The sequence below is a fragment of the Polypterus senegalus genome, chromosome 12 (assembly GCF_016835505.1).
Source record: "Polypterus senegalus isolate Bchr_013 chromosome 12, ASM1683550v1, whole genome shotgun sequence".
NCBI classification, from domain to species: domain Eukaryota; kingdom Metazoa; phylum Chordata; class Cladistia; order Polypteriformes; family Polypteridae; genus Polypterus; species Polypterus senegalus.
This window is the reverse complement of record NC_053165.1, coordinates 126,340,556-126,364,449: the sequence shown is the minus strand read 5'-3', so window position 1 is coordinate 126,364,449 and position 23,894 is coordinate 126,340,556. Positions and strand designations below refer to the sequence as shown.

General features: G+C 36.3%; 1 protein-coding gene across 1 annotated transcript in view; it reads right to left on the bottom strand.

Annotated features, from left to right (window-relative positions):
* iqgap1 (IQ motif containing GTPase activating protein 1) overlaps positions 1 to 23,894 on the bottom strand; it is a 303,340-nt gene that overhangs the window by 36,914 nt on the left and 242,532 nt on the right. Inside the window, exons 28-33 of the mRNA XM_039773388.1 lie at positions 15,936 to 16,020; positions 14,867 to 15,099; positions 12,441 to 12,573; positions 10,258 to 10,360; positions 7,805 to 7,940; positions 3,865 to 3,952 (exon numbers count right to left, since the gene is read on the bottom strand). Coding sequence (XP_039629322.1) covers positions 3,865 to 3,952; positions 7,805 to 7,940; positions 10,258 to 10,360; positions 12,441 to 12,573; positions 14,867 to 15,099; positions 15,936 to 16,020 — 778 coding nt within the window. The remainder of the gene's footprint in view (positions 1 to 3,864; positions 3,953 to 7,804; positions 7,941 to 10,257; positions 10,361 to 12,440; positions 12,574 to 14,866; positions 15,100 to 15,935; positions 16,021 to 23,894) is intronic.

The following is a 23,894-nucleotide window of genomic DNA, read 5'->3' as shown; positions in this document are numbered from 1 at the left end:
CCATAAATTTTGCATCAATGAGTTTATTTTTTTCTTCCCTGGGCACTCTACAAAGGAATCATCTAAGCATCATTTGTAGAGTGATAAGATGGAAAAAAAATGTAAAATATTAAAATAAAATTCAGCTGTATAAATAAAAATTAAATGAATCAGAAATTATTAAAAAGGTTATTACAACAACAATTGATTACCAATTATTAATCAACTAGCAGAATACCCGCGCTTCGCAGCGGAGAAGTAGTGTGTTAAAGAAGGAAAGAGAAAGAAAAGGAAACATTTTGAAAATAACGTAACATGATTGTCAATGTAATTGTTTTGTCACTGTTATGAGTGTCGCTGTGATATATATATATATAGCAAAATACCCGCGATTCGCAGCGATGTCATGTGTTAAAGAAGTTATGAAAAAGAAAAGGAAACATTTTAAAAATAATGTAACATGATCGTCAAAGTAATTGTTTTGTGTATTTGGCGGCAGCGCCAAGTTGTTTTCGTAGCTGCATCAGAAAATGTACCACGACACCTGACACGCCTCCTTTTTACTGTTTTCTCACAGCTTGGATTGCTGCTGTCATATATACACACACACACACATACATATCTATATACATATCTACATACACACACACATATACATATATATATATATATATACATATATACATATACATATATATATACATACATATATATATACATACATATATATATACATACACATATACACATACCTATCTACATCATATATACATACACACACAAATTATATATATGTGTGTATGTATGTATGTATGTATGTATGTATGTATGTGTGTGTATATATATATATATATATATATATATATATATATTGTAAGATATGGCGCCATGTACCCGCCAATACCCCAAGCCGCCAGGTGGAGCCCTCCTTGCAGCATGGAGGTCCCCAGAAGACCAGCAGGGCATTATGGACCATGTAGTTTTTGTGCACCGCCCTGCTGGATGCCATGGGGCCACGAGAAGGAGCTGCAGGAGGACCAAGAATTCTTCATGCCCTATGACCCGGAAGTTCGTCATAGGAAGAGCGACGGGCTTCGGGTGAGAAACATTATTTACCCTGACCCGGAAGGAATAAGGACTTGTGGACTGTTGGGAAGGAACACCTCCGGGTCAGGGAATATAAAAGGACTGTGGGAGCTCCCAGGCGATGAGCTGAGTTGGGAGGCAGGGTGGCTAAGCGTCTGGGAGTGGAGGATTGTTCATTGTTATTGGAGAACTGTGGAGAGGAGCGTGCTTTGTGCACAATTATTATTATAATAAATAATTATTGGACTTTTATCTGGTGTCTGACGTGGTGTCTGAGGGTACAAGGGTGCGAGCAAGCATCTTATTCTATCACAATATATATATATATATATATATATATATATATATATATATATATATATATACACACATACATATACTTGTGTGTATGTTTGTATGTGTCTATATGTGTGTGTATAGGTTTGGTCACTGAGTGAAAGGGAAAAATAATAAATTATAGTCTATAAGTTATTAAACAGTAAAACATTAACGTTTTAAGAAGTACAGGTACATTGAAATTACATTTTCTATGTGAACGTTCAAATTTTGTGCCTCTGGTAATATGCCTTACCGGCATTTAAAGAAAATTAGTTTTGTGTCCTCTGCAGTGTTAAGAGAGAAAGGCTTTGGTTTGGGATAAAAGGAAAAAAGGTGTAAAGAAAGGAAAGTTGCCTTTTTCTTTTATATAGTATAGAGAGATGTGTTCACTGACGTTATGATCGCCTTTTGGGGACAGTCGTGGTGGGTCTTGTGTAGACTGGTGAGACATCCCGCCATTAATCGGCTGTGATGGCACTGTCAGTCCTCCACTCCTGTGCGTGTCTTCATAATCCGAGCTGAGGACCTCATAATCGATATCGTGCAAAAGAAAGTGTGAATCGCCTTAATATTATTTTGCCGTGGTGTAGAAAAGGGGTCCCGTGTTTGCACTTGTCTGGGCTATAGTGCAGGGGGAGGATGAAAAAAATTAAAAGTGCTCACTTTGACTTAAGGCAGAAGCGCAGTCAGCGTCTCAAAGGCCGGCACAGCTATGCAGCGCTGGCTGCTCGACTATTGCTGGGCAGGAGACCCCAGTTTTTGAAGACACGTTCATGATATCAAAAGTCTCAGCGCTCTTTGGAGGTCATTCATTCATATATATATATATATATATATATATATATAAAAATACCAGCGCTACGCAGCGGAGAAGTAGTGTGTTAAAGAAGTAATGAAAAGAAAAGGAAACATTTTAATAATAACGTAACATGATTGACATTGTCATGAGTGTTGCTGTCATATATATGCCTGCCTAAATAAGTCACCCTCGCTTTGCTCTTACTTTTTTACCGTTCATTTAATCATGGCTAGTGGCGGAAAAATTATAAAATGGAAGGAGGATGGCTTTACCAAAACAATTATTGATGGCTTAATCGATTATTCATAAAGCTTGAATTGGTGATCTGTTTTTCTGTGTTAACCTCATATTTTTCATACTTCTTCTCAAACTAAGGTGGTGCGAGGGTAAAATGAATCGGGATGCGCTGATCAATGTAATCGGTGTACCAGGAAATCATGCATTGACAAAAGCTCCCTTTGCTTGTAATGCAAAGTGTGATTAAATGCATTATTTTTAACACGTTATGGAGCACATGCATCGAAGCTTCTCAGCTGTGCTTGTGCTAAGAAAAGGAAAGATTTTAAAAATAACGTAACACGATTCTCAATGTGACCTTTTGTAAGTAGTGCCTGGAGGATTCAGTGTGGAGAAACTCTAGAAACAGCGTGTGTATTAACTTGTGGATTTTTCTGTGAGTATTTGGTGGCAGTCTGACGGTTGCTTCGAAGACGGCGTTAGCATGAGCTCAGCTCAGAGCGAAATGAGATGAATGGGAGGGAGATGATGACGTGACTCCCCACCCGCCTTTAACTGTCAATCCCCACAAACACAGTCTCTCGGAATTTGCATAAGCACACCTCTTCACCTACAGTTTTAATTTAGTTACAAAGTGATCAAAACTCTCGTTTATATCCTGCGTCCTCTCATTAAACTTGTATCCCGCATTACCTGTGGGCATGTGAAACGCCAGTGGTAGCCTGTCTATGAAAGTTTATGTTTACACCTTGCTTTCTTTCCGAGGTAGCAGCACTCATGAATATGGTAGTATATGTCACTCGCTCGCTTCGTATTGTTTCGCTCCCTTCTCAATTATATAATGCATGTTTTCTTAAGCGCTTTTTGGAGGTCTTCCTGGTTTTCTACGCACTGCGTTGACAGTCAGTTCACGTGATTACGTGGGAGGCGTGATGATGTCACACGAAACTCTGCCCCCACGTCTTTCCAGCTCAACTCTATTACAGTTAATGGAGAAAAATACCTTCTAGTTATGACCATTAGGCGTAGAATTTCGAAATGAAACCTGCCCAACTTTTGTAAGTAAGCTGTAAGGAATGAGCCTGCCAAATTTCAGCCTTCTACCTACACGGGAAGTTGGAGAATTAGTGATGAGTCAGTGAGTGAGTGAGTGAGTGAGTGAGTGAGTGAGAGTGCTTTGCCTTTTATTAGTATAGATATTTTTGATTAGTTGTTGATATACTTGTTCCATTAAATATTTTAAGAGTATTTAAAACTGTACTTTTTTAAACTTTATTTTATTATTACTAGTATTTACCACGGATTATTCACTTTACCCTGTCTTTCAACACCATTTTTAAAATAAATGTCACCTCAAAAAAACAGCCTCTTCTTCAGATGTGGAATGTCTGGGGTAAAATGTTGAGATTCCTTAAAAATAAGTCTTAAATATAGACAAACATTACCTGATCATCAGTAGCAGCTGTTTCTAGGATCTCGGTTAAGGTATCACCAGGCTGGAACCGAATTACATCTACAATGAGCCGCTTGGTACTAAGGAAAGAAGGATTTTAGAAGAATCTATCAGAGTGGAAGGCTAAGTTAAAGAGTTAAAAGAAAGAACACCTGCTTAACCATTTTATTTTTTTTATTTAAACAAGGAATAATCCAAAGAATTTAAAGCCAACAAACACAGATTTTCTCATTGCAGTTCTAACTGCTTGTTTTGTTACAGACTAAATAAATCAAAGAGAAGCAAAACCCACAAAAACAAAAAAAAAAAAAGTTTAAAGCAAACAAAGAAATACATACATATACACACACACACAATATTTTCATGATGAAAACGAAAACTAGAACCAAAAATATTGTTTTTCATTTTACATGAACAAGCAATGAAATTAAGGCAAACAGAGAAACTACCACTAAAGAAAAATTAGTTCTTCACTATGTAGTGATCTTGCAACTTGGGCTTACTATAGTCACGTGGCGCAACTTCCATAAAGGACTGTTTTTGTTTGTCGAGCATATTTGGCTTGACAGGTTGAAGCAGTAAGCACATGTGGTTGACAATACTGAGTTTTGCACAGACGTTTGCAGGTAGAAAGTAACGTTTGGAAATAATTTAATTACAGCGCAGATGATTATGAAAGCAAATGTAGTGTGTGAAGAAAAGAGTCTCAGAATTTCAGTGCAGGACCAGCTGGATAAGTATTTAGTGGAAGTCCGGCAATTCTCTGGCACAATGACTGCACTTCATACAGGGACATGTGGTCTCACATGTCATGAAAAGTAAAAAGAAAACTAATAATGGTTGCATAAAATATATTTGTCCACTGGTCTGTACTATAAATTTGTTTTCTGTATGATTCTAATAATTTTGATCTTTTTATTGTTAAAAAGCGCTGAATTTGTACATTTCCTGATTAAATATAGGGTAGAAACACGAGGTGCGGGAGCGACAAGATGAGCCATCCCTGGGACTGTACTGTCCCTCACACACTGTGTTGATGCATGCAATTGGTGCTTGCCTGTTGCCGTCTCTCTGTATATCGCCAATATAATGTTTGCACACGTTTTTATTTTACACCCTGACTTTCCACAGTCTGGCTAATATCTTTAATGAATGTGTGTGACATATTTAGTCTTGCTAATCAGACATAAAACTGTAGTGAAAAGGCACAAGTTGAGGTAGACAGTACCATGCTCACCTGAAGGGGGCGGATGTGAGCTCAACAGGTGCTCATTGCTGCTGTTCATCTATGCAGAGGCGGCAGTAAGTTAGCGATATCAGAAAGTGTACTGCAGCGGTCTTTTTATTTTTATTTTTTGTTCCAACTGACTGCCAAAATGGAAGATGAAGACTTTTAAAACTAAAGTAAAATAAGGAGGACATTTACAAGAAATTGACAGAGATTTTCATGGAGAAGTGTAGGGGTATGGACTTCATTTACAAATAAAGGTAAGACCATAAATGTTTTTCAAATTTATAAAAAAAAAACGGGATCAGACTAAGAAAATTTTTTTTTAAAAAACTACATTTTGACCTTAAATAAAATATTATTTTGTTTTTCTTGTTATCCTTTTGTTGAATTGTCTGTAGTAAAATTAAAGCATCAGAATTAAAAGCTTTAAAAAAAAAAAACTAAATATTTCAACTAAGGTCAAAATTGAAATTAATTTTTTTTGTACACCACTCTATACTTTCATTTGTATCGAATGAGTATGAATTGTGAAATTGCAACGGCAAATTTAGAACACATGGAGGATGCAGAGCAAATACGCTCTCTCTCCCACTATAAATGTAATGTTCTTTCTTAGCCCAATATGTACGTTACCCATGTGTGTAAAAAATGCTGATGCAATATGAATCATAACCAGTAGTCATTGTGCATGCTGCCAATTGAATGGCGAATAAGCTACTCTTTTGGGATCATATACAGTAGAGTCTCGCTTATCCAACAATCCGTATTATCCAACGTCCCACTGCAAAATAAAATCAAACAAAAAAAAAAAAAATGCATCAATTTGCAACAAGAACTGCAAGTTGCGAGCGTGAGAGTAGTCTATTTTTTGTTGCTCCCGACTCTGTCGCAGTTAATTACAGTGTAACCTCGGTCTGTGAGCATAATTTGTTCTGGAAATGTGCTAGCAGTCCAAAGCACTCGTACAGTATATCAATGCTAATTCCCCCATAAGAAATAATGGAAACTCAGATGATTCGTTCCAAAACCCAAAACTATTCATATAAAAATGATTATTAATACAAAATATAAAGTAAAAATACATAAAGCAAATTAACCTGCACTTTACCTTTGAAAAGAATCATGGCTGGTGTGAGTGAGTTTCTAAACTCATGTGGGATTCCACCCAACGGGACGACACGCGATAGAGCGTCCCAAAGCAATCACAGTCTCCCAGCGCTGTAGCAGTTCGATGTAAAAGACAATCTGAAAAGATTGCGGACATGCTATAAGCGCCTGCCGTTGATGGGCGATACAAGGAACAAGGCACATTATAAATGCGCTGGGCTCAGTATTACTTTCCCCCCGACCCTGCCTGACTGCTGTGTCTGTGTATAGGAGAATGAAAGATCCCGCTACATTAAATAACCTCGCTGTTGCTGTTTCAAGCTTAGTAAAGCTGGTGTTGCTAAAAGAGACTCAGCTTCGAGTTTTCGGGTGCAAGACGGGGACTCGCACGTCACAGCACAAACACACACACGCAGTCACAATGCTGTAGTAAACAGCATACGTTCGTACGGATGTTGACTATATTAGTGACGGAGTTAAGGCTAGAAACTGGTGAGACTTCACAGCGAAGAAACGGCACTTGTCAGGAAAGCAGACTTCAATCAAAAATATCATCACATCAATAAATCATCACAGGCCTGAACTTTTTAAGTACAGTACATACTGTATTTAACTTCAGACAATTCTGTAACTGTAAGTTCATTTTTTCAGTTAATTTATTCTGTTTTGTTGTAAAACATGATTATTAGGTTCGTAACGTGTGAAATTATAACATAGTTTGATGTTTAATAGGTTTTTTTCTTAACACCTGCCATTATCCAACATTTTCGCTTATCCAACGTTCGGTCGGCCCATTTATGTTGGATAAGCGAGACACTACTGTATTTGTAAATCTAACTGTGAAGGAGTCAGTGCCTCACCAGTCAAGGACTTCACCACACGTCACTGCTTTAGTACTGGCAGCAGAAATTGTCAAAAATACCGTCTGCTGGTGCCAGTGGTCGAGGACTTTGTCTGTGCACCTGCATTACACAGGCACTCATCAAGTGAATATTTTCTCCGCGTGGCTATCTGTGCAATGGACGTTGTTGCAGCATGAACAAATCTCTCGAAATGTGTGCTTGTTTAAAGCTTAACAGCAACGAGCTTGCACAGACTGGTTTCTTGGGTTGAAACATACCAACTTACTGATGGGAGCTTAATGTGTTTTATCATTGATTGTCAAGCTGAGTTTAATGGCATTATGAACTGTGAGTGTATTTTGTTGAATGAAAAATAACTTGTATTGAAATACGTGTAGGCCAGCATGTGGTCTTAAAACAGAAAAAAAAAAACCTAAAATTGTACTAATATTATGTAAAAGAAAAAGCCAGAACTAAATAAATATAAAAATTGTTGACTACACTGAAAACTAAAATGAAATAAAAATATACATTCATTTTATAAAATAAACTAAAAAGTAAAACTACAATTAATATCAGAACTGAAATATCACTGACACGCGCACACACACACACACACAGTGCACTCCATATTGTTTGAGATAAAGACATTTTCCCTTGTGGCTATCTAATTGCTTGCATCTTACAGTGTATATACTGTATAAAATGCAGAAACAAACAGTTCCTACAGGATCTTGAAATGGAAGACATACTTGACCATTAAAGTCCTAGCATCCATCTCTGCATTCTCATTTCCTGGCACATCAAACTTGTTGGTCAGTGTTAATGACACCTCCGTTTTTGACATTGTCTCCTTATTGGGATCCCCAGGTGGCAATGTGCCTTCACCTACGGAAAAATGGAAAACTTTAGCAGAGTCATAGCTCACATTTCAAAATACAAGGTCAGATGATATCACTGTCTTATGTCTTACAGGTAGGCTTAGGTAAAAATCTAGATCAATTCTTAGTCTTAAGACTGATCTGTATCCTGATCAATTACTATATATTGATTTTTGCTTATCTTCGTTTTTGGCATCCGATCCAGTTTTAGGCGCTAATGTGCCTGTTAAGGCTTTCCATGAAAAAAGCACTTTACTACTTCACATAAAATGGTGTGTCCTCTTTAACTGAAATCAGTGTCTTAGATAATTAAATCAGAAGTGTGGACTTACTACAAATTCAAATGGTGTGTTGGGAAAGAACAACTGGATAAAAGTAAAGCCATATGTAAGCTGTGCAACTCAGACGTTAGTTATGGTTGTAACACAACAAATTTGACAAATCATTTATCCCGATGTCACCCAGAAACATTTTCTCAGTCACTGTAGATGGCATTTAGTCCAAGCTTCCACTTAAGTCACCTCGTGTCCAAAAAAAATAAGTTGCCTGAAGAAGGAGCCTAACTTGCCTCAAAAGCTTACATATTATCAGTTCAGTTAGGCAATAAAAGGTGCAATTTTGCCTAACTTCTCATTGCATCTATTATGGCTAACATTGTATAACATCCTGCTACTTCTGTAAAGAAAAAGATCCTACAAAGTGCCTCATGCAAAGCAAGCGGGCAGTTGTTGGACTTTTCAGAGAAGCCTGCGATACAAAAGTGAGCATGTGCTCAAAACAGTGAACTTGAAGTAGCTCCATGATAGCAGTGTTACCAGTCATGATGGCCAGTTCTTTGTCTCTTATGTTCTACTCATTCAATACCACTTTCAACAACCATCAGCTCAAAATTCTTGTTTTTAAAATGCTTCCTTTTTCTCTCAGGACATATTTGAGACTGATTAACATGACTGCTATAAGTGAGCAACTGAAGATATGTGTAACTTGCAGAATAGATAGATAGATACTTTATTAATCCCAAGGGGAAATTCACATAATCCAGCAGCAGTATACTGATACAAAGAAACATTAAATTAAATAGTAATAAAAATGGAAAAAAAAAATTATTGAAAGACATGATTTTCCTGCTGTCTCTTTAATTTTGATCTAAGAATAATTTAAAAGTCAAATAAGGGAAATAATTTGGCCAACAGTTTAGTTGAAAGGAGTCTACATAGAGATTCATACTGTAACACACGAATAGGTTATTGAATAACATTTATTATTTAAGAAGCAATTTTTGATTATTTTGAATTAGGAGACAGAACTGGAGGTAGAAGAGTTAAAGATGTTAAGATTTGCATTAGGTGTGACAAGGATGGCTAGGATTAGAAATGAGTACATTAGAGGGTCAGCTCAAGTAGGACGGTTGGGAGACAAAGTCAGAGAGGCAAGATTGCGTTGATTTAAACATGTGCAGAGGAGAGATGCTGAGTATATTGGGAGAAGGATGTTAAGGAAAGAGCAGTCAGCCTAAGAGGAGGTTTATGGATGTGGTGAGAGAGGACATGCAGGTTATGGGTGTAACAGAGAAAGATGCAGAGAATAGGAAGACATGAAAAAATGATGACCTGCTGTGGAAATCCCTAACAGAAGCAGCCGAAGGAAGAAGAAGACGAAGAAGAAAAAGATTTGCAAGAAAATACAGATGTTTTACACTGCAATTGCACCTACTTTATATTAAAACAAGGACATCAACCCCCCATAACATGTGTGGACTCTGATGTGTTTATACATGTGTTAGTTAATAATGGTGAATTTTGAATGAGTGCAGTGCTGTGATTTATTAATTTTTTTTTTTTTTTAAAGGAGCAATGATGTTTTGTTCCACATCTTCCAAATACTGATGTTAACTATTCATTAGTAATTTTTTTCTTAAATGTCTTTCCATGCTTGTGCGCATGTTATGAAGTCACTATGCACACACCCTTCAAATAAAGTGTTACTGAAATTTGTCACATTATATTAATATTCTCTATGCATGGCTAAGTGATTTCTAAAAACACTACCACTTAAAATATATCAATGCACACTAATTCAGGCCAGATAAAATTGATATTGAATCAGGGCATGATGAATTAGGAACAAATCAGGACATCAGTGCTGATGCCCAGCCATATTTATAGGAGGCAAATTGATGTAATAAAGCCTCTTCAGAAGCATTTGCTATATTTTATATACTGCATTATAAAGTATTCCAGGATATAAGGAAAATATCTGCATCTTTCTAGTTATATTACTTAAACCATAATTTATACTAAAACTTTGATAACTTGTCTTCTCACCAATAAGAGACTCTATGGTAGGGACCTCTCCCAGATCTTCCAGCAACTCATGAATAGGATCATTGTGCTCTGGTGCAATAGCATCCTGATGGTCCAACAGAAGCTGCAGAAGGAAGTTAAAGATTTGGCTTTAGTGATATACTTTATACTATCATGAATAACCTAAGGCATTGGTTCTCAAACTATGACTTGCGAACCCTAACTAGGTTGAGGACATGTATGTGAACGGTCATCACAAGAATATATAGTAAACTTAGCCCAGTTTGTCCAAATGCAAATTCTATGACAAGTGATATACTACCCTCTATTTATTACCACAGCATTCCAAGACATATCCTATAAACTGTGCTGCTGAAGTGAGCTTTTGCTTCTGTGTTATGAAAATAAAACAAACATTCCCAATGATACCATCAAACCTTATAAAACCTGTGAAAAACTCAAAATGAGATGACTGAGAAAGAAAGGACAGAATGGCAAATACAAGTTTGTGACATTAAAGCACTATGAAGTTAGTTTGGTATGTCTTAAGAGAAAATAACAGGTGAGTCATTAAGGTTGGGGTATATGTAGTGCTTTAGCACTGTTGTATGCTAAATTCAGTTTCAGCGGCTATGGACATCTGGTCATTGCCTTATCACATGCTTGCCATTTTGGTATATATTGAATCCAAATCTGCGTCAGGAGCAAGGAAGACTTGGTATTAATTTTAACATGCCTTGACATGTGGTTCAATAAATTTAAATCTATTGATATTATGAAGGAAGTTTTGTTGTAACATTGCGAACAGTAAGAACACCTGAAAATATAAAAACAGTGAGACAGGTTACAGAGTTGAGCCTTTGGCATTCAGAACAATGTGTCAGTTTAGACATTTCAAACTGGACTGTTCATCAGTTTTTTTTTTATTAAGATTTATGCTATCACCCATATGAAACACAAAAATGCATATATTAAGGATAATTTTGCTATGTGACTTAACTTTTTAGTGAATGTGATGTTAAATGAAAACCAGCATATGCTGGACAGTTTGTGAACTAATTTTGCAGAATGTACTTATTTATGGTAGAGCTTGTTGTTTTTGATTAAGCAAAAAAAATGATTTAAGAGGAGTTATACTGCATTGATTGCTTTTTTTCTTTTAACATTTTTATTGAATTTATTAAAAGCAAGTAATATTCCATAAAAGCAAGTCAAACCTGACAAACTTAAGTTCAAATCAACCCTCACCCACGAGAAAGTAAGCAAGAACAACAGTCGAGTAAAATTTTAAGAGTAGAAAAAATAAAGGGTGGGGGGTTGGTAAGGGGTGGTGAAAATCAATCCATGTAGTTTTTTTTTCCTTATTTTTGACTGCTTTATTCCTTATCTAGCAGCACCTTGAGTCAACTAATTTAAGTGACCATTTATACTATGCTTTCAAAATCATTATAACCTCACACAACCCATTATAGAGACAGATGCATTTTTCTTTGGTTTATGAAACCAAACATTTACACTGGCATGGATATATAACAATGTTTGTCTTTCACTTTTCTTTTTTAGTAGCATTCATGTGAGAAATAGTTTATTTGGTCATTGTTATTTATGTATGGCTCTGCCATCATTATAGTAATAATCCTCTTCCTGGCACCCAGTATGGTATTGATTTTTGTATTTGGGTCCTCTGACAGAAAAAAGAAACCAGAGAGTGACACAACAAAGACCCTCATATTTTTAAAGTTTCACCCTCTAGGTAGGTGTGGACATGCTTGACCAGATGGGAAGGTGTTACACAGTGAAAGGAAGGAGCTGCAGGTGTACCTCTTGCTGCGCTTTATAACCTGTTGACTTGGCTGCAGTCAACACCTATGATTTGAATTATATATGGCCAAGAAAGAAAGCAGTTTAATATGTTTTTTTTTTTTTTTTTAAAATTGCAAGGATATGCCAACATTTTCACAGAAACAATGTGGAAACATGAAATTTATTTCTGTGTACAATCAAGATTTTGATATTTTATTATTAGGTAATCTATTGTTTTTTGGGAATGGGGCAGTAGGCCTGTGTTATCAGGAAGTCAAGCTAATGGGCCATTTTTGAGAATAAAAGGATTTATACGCCACTTGGCATAGCTTTTGACAAATTTAGTACTGAAAAAATGTGTGGTGGTTCAAGTGTTAGTCTGTGATTGCAGTTTTACTCACTGTATGTGTGTTGATGATTTCTCCAATGGTAATATAGATGACAGGCTTTGTAAGGGTGACCAGATCTGAATATTCGTCCACATTGAACTTGTCTTCCAGTGGTGGAACATCACAAGCGGCAAGCAGGAAGCGTCTGTAATTAGAAGATATTGTGTATAAAACATTAGGCACTATTTGGGAAGTGTACTGCTTTTTACTTTATTTTGTGGTTAAACAATACTTCAAAAATCTCAACATAAACCATCAGCAAAGTTAAATAAAAATAATAATAATAATAATAATAATAATAAAAACAACCTGAAGGGGGCTTTACTTTTCTAATATGCAGTACCTTTGGAAAGTATTCAGACACCTTCACTTTTTTCAGATTGCTGTGTTGCAGCCTTATGCTAAAAATAATTTAAATGTATTTATTCCCTCATAAAACACCACTTGATACACCCTAATGACGAAGGAAAAATAGGATTAAGAATTTGTTTAAATGTCTTAAAAATAAAAAAAAAAAATAATATAACATTGACACAAATATTCAGATCCTTAGCTATGTATGACACCGCTTGAAATTTGTCTCAGGTGCATATCATTCTATTGTTCACTGTTGAAATTTATACAACTTGTGTGGGGTCCCAGAGGTGGTAATGTGTATCTGAGCAAAAACCAAGTCATAAAGTCAAGGGAACTGCCTGCAAGTTTTAGGGCCAAAATTGTGTCAAGGCACAGATCTGGGGATGGCTAAACAAAATTTCTGCAGCATTGAAGATTCCCATAAAAAAGTGGCCTCCCTAATTCTTTAATGGTATAAGTTTAGAAAACCCACAACTGTTCCTAGAATCTTGATAATAGAAGTGACCAAGAACCCAACAGTCACGGTGACTGAGCTCAAGAGAACCTGTATAGAGATGAAAGAAACTTCCAAAAGGACAAACTACATCACCCTACTAATCTGGGCTTCAAAGAAGATTCTAGGCTGAAATTGCTGGAAGAAGATCTTCAATGAAGTACTGAGAAAAAGGTCTGAACACTTGTGTCAATCTAATATTTCATTTTAAAATTTTTTAATAAATTTGCAAAAATGTCAAAAGTCGTATTAAATACTTTCTGAAAGCTCTATATAGTGCCAATTTTCTGAAACAAAAAACGTACAGAAAAAAATGCAGAATGATTTTGAGAATTATTACTTTATCTGACCAGTGGAAACTATGCTATCAATACATACACATATATTAGCGAGTGTCACAAATGGATGAAAATAATCAAACCAGCTTCATATACTTTTCAAAAGGGAAGAAGTAAAAACAGACCTAGAATCTAATGCAACAATTACATTGTAAATAGAACGAAGTAATGTAAAAGCTACTATGATCTAAATTTTAGGCTGATTAAAAAAAACATTACCTAAGACTACAGAAGCAAGGACACCAATGTAATGTTATGGTAACTTGATATGGATAATGAATTAAGAATAAAAAATGGTTTTGAAAAGACTAAGTAATATAGTTTAAAATTGCTCTTCAATTCCCATTTACCTATTACGTTCAAAATAATGACAGGTTAAGATTTCAAGGTCTCCTGGGTGCGAATTTCTTTGATAATGAGAGGCAACTTATTTCAATCTATTTTTGTTGCATGAGGAATAATTTTCAATTAGTGATTCCAAACTCATCTGTATCCCCCTGTGATTTCTACTTTTATTTTAAATGTTCACAAAAATTAGCACTTGCTTGCTTCATGATCATGAATGCTTAAAAAATGCCCTCTCATTAATCTGTTTCTAAAAAGTAGCACAGTGGGAGGCACTTCCATCACTCAGATCCAACATCCAGGGTTCAAATCCTACACCCAGTCGTCGTCTATGTGGAGTCTGCACATTTCCCGTGATTGAAGGTGGGGGTTATTTATCCACCAGATATTCTGATTCTACGAGTATGTAAAATTTGGCAATCAAATACTTCTGTACTCTGTCATCAATTCATGGGTTAAGAAATTACTTAGATTAAAAAATGTATCTAGAAATGCTTCTGTGTAAATATAGTATGGTGTTTCATTTCACATTATTAATTTTTTATTTTTATGTTCCATACTATCTTCTGTTTTAATTATATTGTATAGCATTCGGGCTTATGCATGGGATTACAAACACTAATTACATGAAACAGCAACATAATAGGACATTATCAAACTCCCTTAATCCAGCAAAAGTGCCTAAGCATGGCAGTCATACCTAGGATGCTGGATCTGTAAACAATCATTAACAAGCAAATGGTATTTTGACTATTTGTAAATGATTAGCAATAACCTATGCAATTATATTTCAAAATATTAGGTGTTTTGATGCATTACACTTTTTCCTGATTAATCTGATGAAGAAAAACAGCAGAAATAAACTATAAAAACAGAACAAAAATAAGAAAATGAGTTTGTTGTACCTGAATTTTTGATAGGAGTTGCTTAGGTACTCATTAATGGTGCCCAGGTGAGCATTATCTCCAATGAACATCTTGTTGGATGCAGCATGTTGCAGCATCTTAGCAATTGAACCCAGATTGCGTCTTTGGTCAGTAGTTAGCTGACCACCTGCTGACAGATCTATTATGTCAAAAGCATCAGGTGCCACTATAGCAGGGTTCATATATCGATAATAAAGCAGATTTCCCACAATCTGTAAATGGCAAGAAACCACAAGCAATGTTATAAAATATACATCTAATGAAGTCTGTTATTAGCTATCAGCCAATTGTGAAATATGATTCAGAGGTTGTGTAAAAAGACTACAGATTAAAAAGTTAAAGGGATGTTCTCTTATCTACCTAAATGTTGCTCTACACAATATACAAGAACACATTGAAAAATAAAGATCTATCAGTTATTGAGTGCATGGAAGGATCTTACAAGCAAATAACAGAAACTGGCACAGAAAGATGTGACATGTCAAAATTCACAGTCATTGCTCACCTTTTTCAACAGAGGACCTGCAGTACTCTTTCCCATATTAAAGTGCACGCATAGGCAGAGAGCAAAGCTAGAGAAAAGGAAGAAGAGGCAGGAAAGAGAAAGAAAGTTTAAAAAGAGATGAAAGAAAATTTTGAAAGATGGTTAAAAAAAGGTGAAGAGAAAGAGAGAAGTAGGGTACAGAGCCAAGTCAAGTGACATCCCTTTCAACACTTGTACTCTAAAACAGATAAATCAGCAGACATTATAAAATTCCTCAGTTAATAGCAAAGAGTACCTTAAAATAATTTGAAAATAAATTTAAATGCAACTAAGTTCTAAAAGCACAGTAGGGATAAAAATCCCAAATCTCTCCTAAAGTACATACTGATGGAATTATGCTAACTCTTATACATTTTACAATTCCGATCTAGTGTTTTTTGTCACAAGGCATTATAGATTTTAAAGCTGGACAGCAGACAATTTCAGCAAACTTGTTTAATATTTTATCTTTGAAGAAAACACCTTAATATTCAATGCAGGAGATTGTCAAGATGACTTGAATACCTTTAGCAACTCATCCTCTGTGGCATCAGGGAACTTCTCATGTAGTGTATCTTTAAGAACCTTGGCAATGAAACGCATACCATATCTGTAACAGATTTTGGACAGACCTGTGTCAGTACTACCACTGCCAAACAGAAAGCACAATGCTCTGATCTTTTAGGTTAAAACTTTCTGAATTTCAATAACACAAAATATTTGAAGATGCTAAAGATTGTAATTCTTGAAAGAACAAAGACAAAAATCAGTCAACAAAAAGTCATAAATCAACAAACTAGTATTTCTTTAGAAAAAGAACAAATACATGACAAAAACAAACAAAAACATGGTCTAAATCTTGAAAATTATTTTTTCTAAACATCAAGACCTTAATGTTACGGAGTAGCCCTTAAAACCCATAAAACTAAGCAACTGATTAAAGTTATGTACAATTTTTTGCATGCAAGTTCACTATATCATCTGTGGAAGCCATGCATTGTACTGGTAGTGTATTTTTTGTTATAAATATTCATTACAGCATAACATCAAGATAAATTCTGAAATAAAAACAGTTCTATTTCTTTTCCACTCTACCTGATTTTTTTAGCAATTTTCTACTACTATTAAAATCAGGATAACTTCAACATTTCTCTACATAAAATGCACGTTCCTAACATCAATCCCATAAATTTCTGTCAATAGGAATATATATATTTAGTGAATGAATTATGCTGTGTATATAAGATATAATGCAACATCGGTCATATTACATAACATATTGGTGGGCTCACTCTCCCTCCCGTTCACACCAGTGTAAGACGAATTTATGAACAGAAAGAAATACAGAGGCAACACTGCAAGATGAAAACCACTAGTTAGCTACAGAAACAGGATGGCCAGATTACAGTTTTTGGAAAGTGCTTAAGAGTCGACAGAATTCTGGAAAGGTTCTGGTGGACAGACAAGACAAAGATTAACCTGTATCATCAGACTGATTGCAAGAGAAAACTGTAGAGATGAAAAAAAAACTGCCCAAGATCCAAAGCATACTATGTCATCTGTTAAACATGGAGGTGGTGATGTTATGGCATGGGCATGTACGGCTGCCCTTGTACTGGCAGACTTATCTAGACTTATGATGGAACTGCGCAGTTGCACAATAAGTTCTGAGGTGTTAGGTGCTTCTTTTTATAACAAGATAATGGTGACAAACATGCTGCTAAGGCAACAAAGGCGTTTTTTAAAGCTAAGAAATGGAAAATTCTTGAAAAGCAGTCTGTCACCCAATTTAAAATCAATTGAGCATTCCTTCCAAATGCTGAAGAAAAAACTAGAGAGAGGACAAGCTCCCGAAATAAGCAACATCTGAAGATGGTGATGTTAGAGGTTTGGCAGACCATCACCAGAGAAGACGGTGATGTTTATAAATCACAGACTTCAATCAGTCATTACATGCAAGTGATATGCAACAAAGTATGATTGCTTTAACACTAGAATCTGTGAAGTTTGCAATTTTTTCGCCAAGAAGCTTGTTGCCCCTTAACACTGCGCTAATAGCCCACTTTAGTTATGCAAATGCGTGGTTTAGCAGAACGCAGCCCGTTTATCTGACAATGCGTTGGTAAGGAATTATATAGGTAATTAAATATAGTGATTTGAAATACATACATTTCATGTGTGTTCTGTGTCTGCAATGAGCTCTGTAAACATAAAATGATAGAGGAAATGCAATGCAAGAAATGAAAACATGGCTAAAACAGAAAATGTTTTCATATGTTATAGTAATAACAACATAATTTTGACGTGAAGTGTATGATGTGTGAAGACTAAATATCCAAGAAACACTTTCACAAAAAGGTGTAACAAAATTAGTACAGTGGAACCTCGGTTCACGAACGTCTTGGTACACGTACAACTCGGTTTACGACCAAAAAGTTTGCCAAACTTTTGCTTTGGTTCACGACCACACAGTTGGTATACGAACAAGCGAGGTTCCCTTTCGGTTTGTGCCCGCTGATGATTTCCGCACGTGTTGCATTGTTCTCGGTCAGACGTGCATGCTTGCACGAGCGTGTATGCTTTCGCTGTGAACTTTTTGTGCTCTATTTCATTTCCCTTCTGGTTCATACTTGCCGATTACTGTATTTAAGCACGTGTTGAGTAACTCCCTGTTCATTGTTCTCAGTCAGACGTGCGTACTTTACCTGTGATCTCTTTGTGCTCTACAGTATTTTGTGTGCTTTTGCAGTTAACCATGGCTTCTAAGCAAGTGAAGAGTGGCGAGAAGAAAGTTTTGCAGAAAATTTAAATCAAAGAAAGAAATTATTGAAAAGTATGAGGGTGGCGTTCGTGTTACTGATCTTGCCGCCGAGTACAAGAAGTCAAAACCTACGATTTCGACTATTCTAAAGCAGAAAGAATTTATTAAAGCAGCTGATGTTGCAAAAGGAGTTACAGTGTTAACCAGGCAGAGGCCTCAAGTGCTGGAAGAGGTGGAAAAACTGTTTACCAGTTTACTCATTTATTAATTTGAGAACCCTCGTGCTTTCAAGCAGCACAATGTAAACAAAGCCAGACTGCCAGTAATGTGGAGGGCAAACACGAAGGGTTGAGTCACAAGGACTTTCTTTTTGGAATGGCTGCATGAGGCTTTCGCTCCCACCAGCTAAACAGCTAAAAACACCAGAAACACAAGAAATCACAAGAGAGAAAACACCTGAATAGAAAACATCCCTCCATCGCGGAGCCAGACTCTCCCTCAAAACTGTAACCTCCTCTCCACCCTGTTCCTCCTCACTTCATGTCAGAACTCGACTCATGCAAGGTTAGTTTTCTTGGTGGTTTATGGTTTTTGTATTACGGATTTTTCAAATGTTCATTTTTCGGTTCGTAGCGTGAATTGTTGCAGTGTTACTTTTCACATATTACAAATGTTCATTTTTTTCCCCCTGTGCTTAAAACTCATTAAAAAAAGTGTTTATACAGTGATCGGCTTGCAAGGCTATAGCGCAATCCCCTGTAATGTTACTTTCTTGGTTGCTTGTGGTTGGTTTTTAAATAAAGTTCGGATTTGTTTAAATATTCCTTTTTTTCCCCCCCGTGCTTAAAACTCATTAAAAATAAGTGTTTATACAGCGATCGGCTTGCAAGGCTATAGCGTGAACTGCTGCAATGTTACAGAGAGAGAGAGAGAGAGAGAGAGAGAGAGAGAGAGCGAGAGAGAGCGCGCGGGCTCACGTGCTGGAGAGAGAGCGAGGGCTTGCATGCTGGAGGGAGAGAGAGAGAGAGAGAGAGAGAGGGAGGGCTTGCATGCTGGAGAGAGAGAGAGAGAGAGAGAGAGAGGGCTCGTGTGCTAGAGAAAGAGTGAGTGTGGGCTCACGTGCTGGAGTGAGAGCGAGCCTGCACTTGCAGCGGAGCAGGGAGCCTGGGTGTTTGTGTCAGTGTTATTCAATGTTTTTACATTAGTTTACTATTACACTGTGCATTCTATGGTGTAATTAACTATATTTGTGCTTAAAAATCTTTAAAAAAATATATATTTACATACAGTTTGTACGGTCTGTAACAGATTAATTGTATTTACATAATATCCTATAGGGGAAATTGCTGCGGTTCACGACCAAATCAGTTTACGACCAGAGGTTTGGAATGAATTATGGTCGTGAACCGAGGTTCCACTGTATTTTGTAGTATAAGTAGTACTTGGAATTCAGCCTTCACAAATTACACACTTCATGTCAACATTTTGTCAATTATTAATACAACATGAAAAAGTTTGTTTTAGTTACGTGTTCAACATTTCTTGCCTTGAAGTTCCTGTCATTCTACATTTACACTGATCGCTGTAGACACATAACACACATGAAATGTATGTATTCCAAATAACAATATATTATTTACCCTACACAATTCCAGACACCTCGCTCCTAGATAAAGTGACTTTAGCTTTGAGAATTTTGTGTCTGACTTCAGCTGCCTCTGTGCGGGATGCGCGAGCAGGCTGAATGTTGCCAGTGCTGATTGACACATCTGCAAAACAAAGATGCAGATGAGGAGGTGTGAGGGAATTTAAGGTGGTCTGGCATCACAAATATTTTTGTAGGCTTCAGGGATTCTAGTGTTGACAGCGATTAATCACCAGCTCTAATTTGTACCCAAAACTCCCATTATTCCAACTAATAATCGCTTTGAATTCAAACATTTAAGAGTGAGACATACTGACATCATCCTTATAAGCTGAATTTGAAGAAGCGCAAAGTGTATTGTCCTGAAGCTCTGTAAGAGTTAAACTACAAATTGTGCTCCTAAAAAGTTAGCAATTGTGAGAGAATAATTTTGAAGTAGCAATAGTTATATATTTTGGTGTGCAGTGCACACTGAAATATATGAGTATTCGTTTCAGAAATGTAATGAAGAGAACTACTAAAATGGTTAAGTAACTAAAAGACAAGAACGTAGTAGGAGAATGGCTGATGTAATACACAAAATGTACAAGGAAATGATTAAGAGATCAGTAGATGCCCTGTAATCAACAAGACTGGATAGTTGACAAATACCCAGATTTCAAGGGCAATAGCTGAGCCTCAGAGACATGAGAAGAACAAGAGTGTAGTAGAATAGGCTTTTAATTAGATACATTTTCTTTGGTACAAGGCAACAAATAAATCAGACTAGATACATGTATTAATCAGCATTATGATGTAAATTCAGTTGGTTATGAAATAGGCCTCTGCCCTTATTTTTCTGATCGTATCGTTCTGTACAACAGAACAAAGAATAAAAGCATAGTGCACCATTTGGCCCTCAAAGTAATGTTCTAGTGCCAGTAGAAAATTGGAACATATCTGTTCATTAATTAGGAGGAAAGCTTTTGGTTTAAGTACAGGTAGGTGGCAGACTTCAATACGGTTAAGAGAGGGGTTTTGTGGTACATTAAAAGGCATCTAGCCAGAGGGCACTGACCAGGCTCAAATGACAGTAGAAACAGACAAGTGAATAAGTAAATACTGTAACTAGTGGCTGCTATCAGTAAACATGTGTTCTCATTAAGAAGGAAGTAGGGTGTAAAAAATTTTACTTGACAGAAAAGTTCTTAGCAGTCAGGAAAGCTACACAATAAAAAGAGTATAGCATAGTGGCTTAATAATAAGAAGGAATACAAATAGTGAAGTGTAGAGCTTCAAAGTAAGGAAGTAATAAGAGGGAAGCAAAGATGGGAAAACAAACAAGGAAAAGTTAATAACTTAAAAGATAAGACATACAAAAGGTAGTCTGGGGTGGTTTGGGGATATTACAAGAGTCTAAGGGACCACACGGTGTTAAATAGCTGCAGTAGTTCTTTATTTAAGGCAAAGTGATGGCTCAAATGCCCAGGATCAGCGCTAGTATCTGGAAGGTTGCCAGATCAAATTCCGTTACTGCCAGAAGGGATCCTGCTTCACTACTGGGTACCTGAGCAAGGTCTTAATTGCTCCAGGGGTACAATGGCTGACCCTGTGCTGAGACCCCCAAAGGTTATGTGAAAAGACAATTTCCCTAGGATGATTAATATAGTGTACCAAATTCCAAAAAAAAAAAACCAACAAATTTTATTAATATTAATAACAAGTAAAATTTTATGAAAATAATTGATCAGTTTTTAAAATTTTTAAAAATGAGGGCAGTGTTAAGCAAGTTCTGTTGGATGTTAGACTTGTTGGGGGATGGTTTGGATGACTCTGTCCCCCTTGAAGTCTATTTCTGCATGAGATACCAGATTATCCAGCACCTCAGGCTGGGAGTTGCTGAACTGGAGTAGGTCTTGGCTGGATTGCATTATAGTACAGAATTGGCAAATTCAGCGGGCCATCTCAAAACCAGTCCCCAGAAAGAGAGAGGTTGTGATAGTAGGGGGCTCAATCATTAGGTGGATTGAGGTGCAGGTTTGCTCAAAGTGAGTTGCATTCCAGGTACAGAGGTAGGAGAAAGATGTATATGCACCTGGCCAGAGCATGGGCAAATCCTAATGTCATTGTACATGTTAGATCAAATGACATACAAAAAGCAAAGTTTAGAACAGACCAGGTTTAGAATTTTAATAGAATGGAAGAACAATAGTGTAAAAGCAAACATGCATAGTGAAGTAAAATCCTATGTCTAAGTGCAAAAGTAAAGTAAGTATCACATTAAAAATAGCTTTTATTAATGCTGGAATTATCAAATATATAAACAAGTGTGCTCAAATGTATTACTATAATATCAGAATTATGCTAAGCTACAATAAACAACTTGCTAAATAACTAAAAAGCTGATGAGTATAACATACATAGGTACACATTGATAGGAAGGATAGAAGGGGTGGAGCCATTTATGTAAATGCTAAATTTAAAGGCGAGTCTTCTTCATTTGGATGATAAGCAACATCTTAGTGAGGACACATGCATTCATCGGGAAAGCAGTACGGAAAGTGGCCTTGTTTTATGTGTGTGCCATGGAACACCCAATGCAGACAGTCATTTCTATACACCTCTTTTTAGTAATATTAAAAAGCAAGCTTACAGGGGGATATTATAGTCATGGGGAGCTTTAACTACCTGTAAATTAACTTGGGTAAATTTACTAATACCAGAGTATAAAGAGCAGGATTTTTTAGATATAATAAGTGACCTTTTTTAAAAAACAAAAAAAAAAAAAAAAAAACACAGTCTGTTAAAACACCAACACCAGGGAAGCCTGTCCAGATTTAACATTTTGTAATAACTAGGACAGAAGGTGTAGAGGTACTGAACCACTAGTGTCAAGGGACCATAATATAATACATTTTTCAGTGTTTGGACAGAGAGAAAAGCAGATTGTAGGGCTTAAGACAGCATGAAAGCAGCTATGAAAAATAATATTTTGAAGGTAAAATGCAGTTAGAGAGGAGTAAATTGCACTGCAGATAAAAAGATGACCTAAAGAGATTCATTCAGTATTTTAGTAGGAGGTAAATTGTATTAGGAATAGTCAAGGGGAATAAAATTATACAGACAGTGAAACAGCAGATGCTCTAAACTTGCATTACTTTGAGGTCTTCACATGTGATGAAGTGGATAACCTCCCAGCAGTAACAGGGTATTAAATGATTTGGAAATTGCAGAGGGAGAAGTACTGCTTCGATTAAATCATCAGAAATCGAACAAATCATGTGGATCAGATGTTATTTATGCTCAGGTGCTTAAAGTACATAGTGAGAACATATATAAACCATCCTTATCACATATTTTTAGGAAGTCACTAGACCCTGGGGAAATTCTGGACTGGAAAATGGCAAATATTTCATTATATAGAAAGGGTAATCGGGCAGATCCAATTAACTACAAGCCAATAATCTTAACATGCATCACAAGTAAATTAAAGGAAAGAATTAAGGGGTAGATTGAGCAACACTTTGGAAGAATAAGGATTTTACTAAACAGTCAGCAGGGGTTCACGTGAGGGAGGTTGTATTTTACTAACATGCTGGAATTCTATGAGGAAGCAACAAAAGGATATGATCATTGTAGTGCAACTGATAATTTGTATCTTCACTTTCAGAAAGCATTTCTTAAGGTTCCATATAAGGGGTTATGCATCAAACTAAAAGAGATGGCAGTTCAGGGTGTGGTGTGTAGATGCATGTAGAATTGTTACTAGGAAACAGATGATAGGGCAAGAAACCTTATTAAAATCAAGTTAAAACAAGAGAGGTGTCCCACAGAGGTCAGTGCTAGGGCCACTACTATTTTTAATATATTTATAAATGACTATGAAAGGAATATAAATAAGACATTTAAATTTGCAAATATAGAAAGGTAAGAGGATTGGAATATAATCTAGAATCCGTTGAATTATTATGGAGAAACGTAGACAGCATATAGGCTTGATTTGTGGCAGATTAAATTTACTTAAGTAAATGTAAAGTACATACTGCACGCTGGAAGTAAAAAATGTTACATTTGAATACACATTGGAAGGTCTGAAATT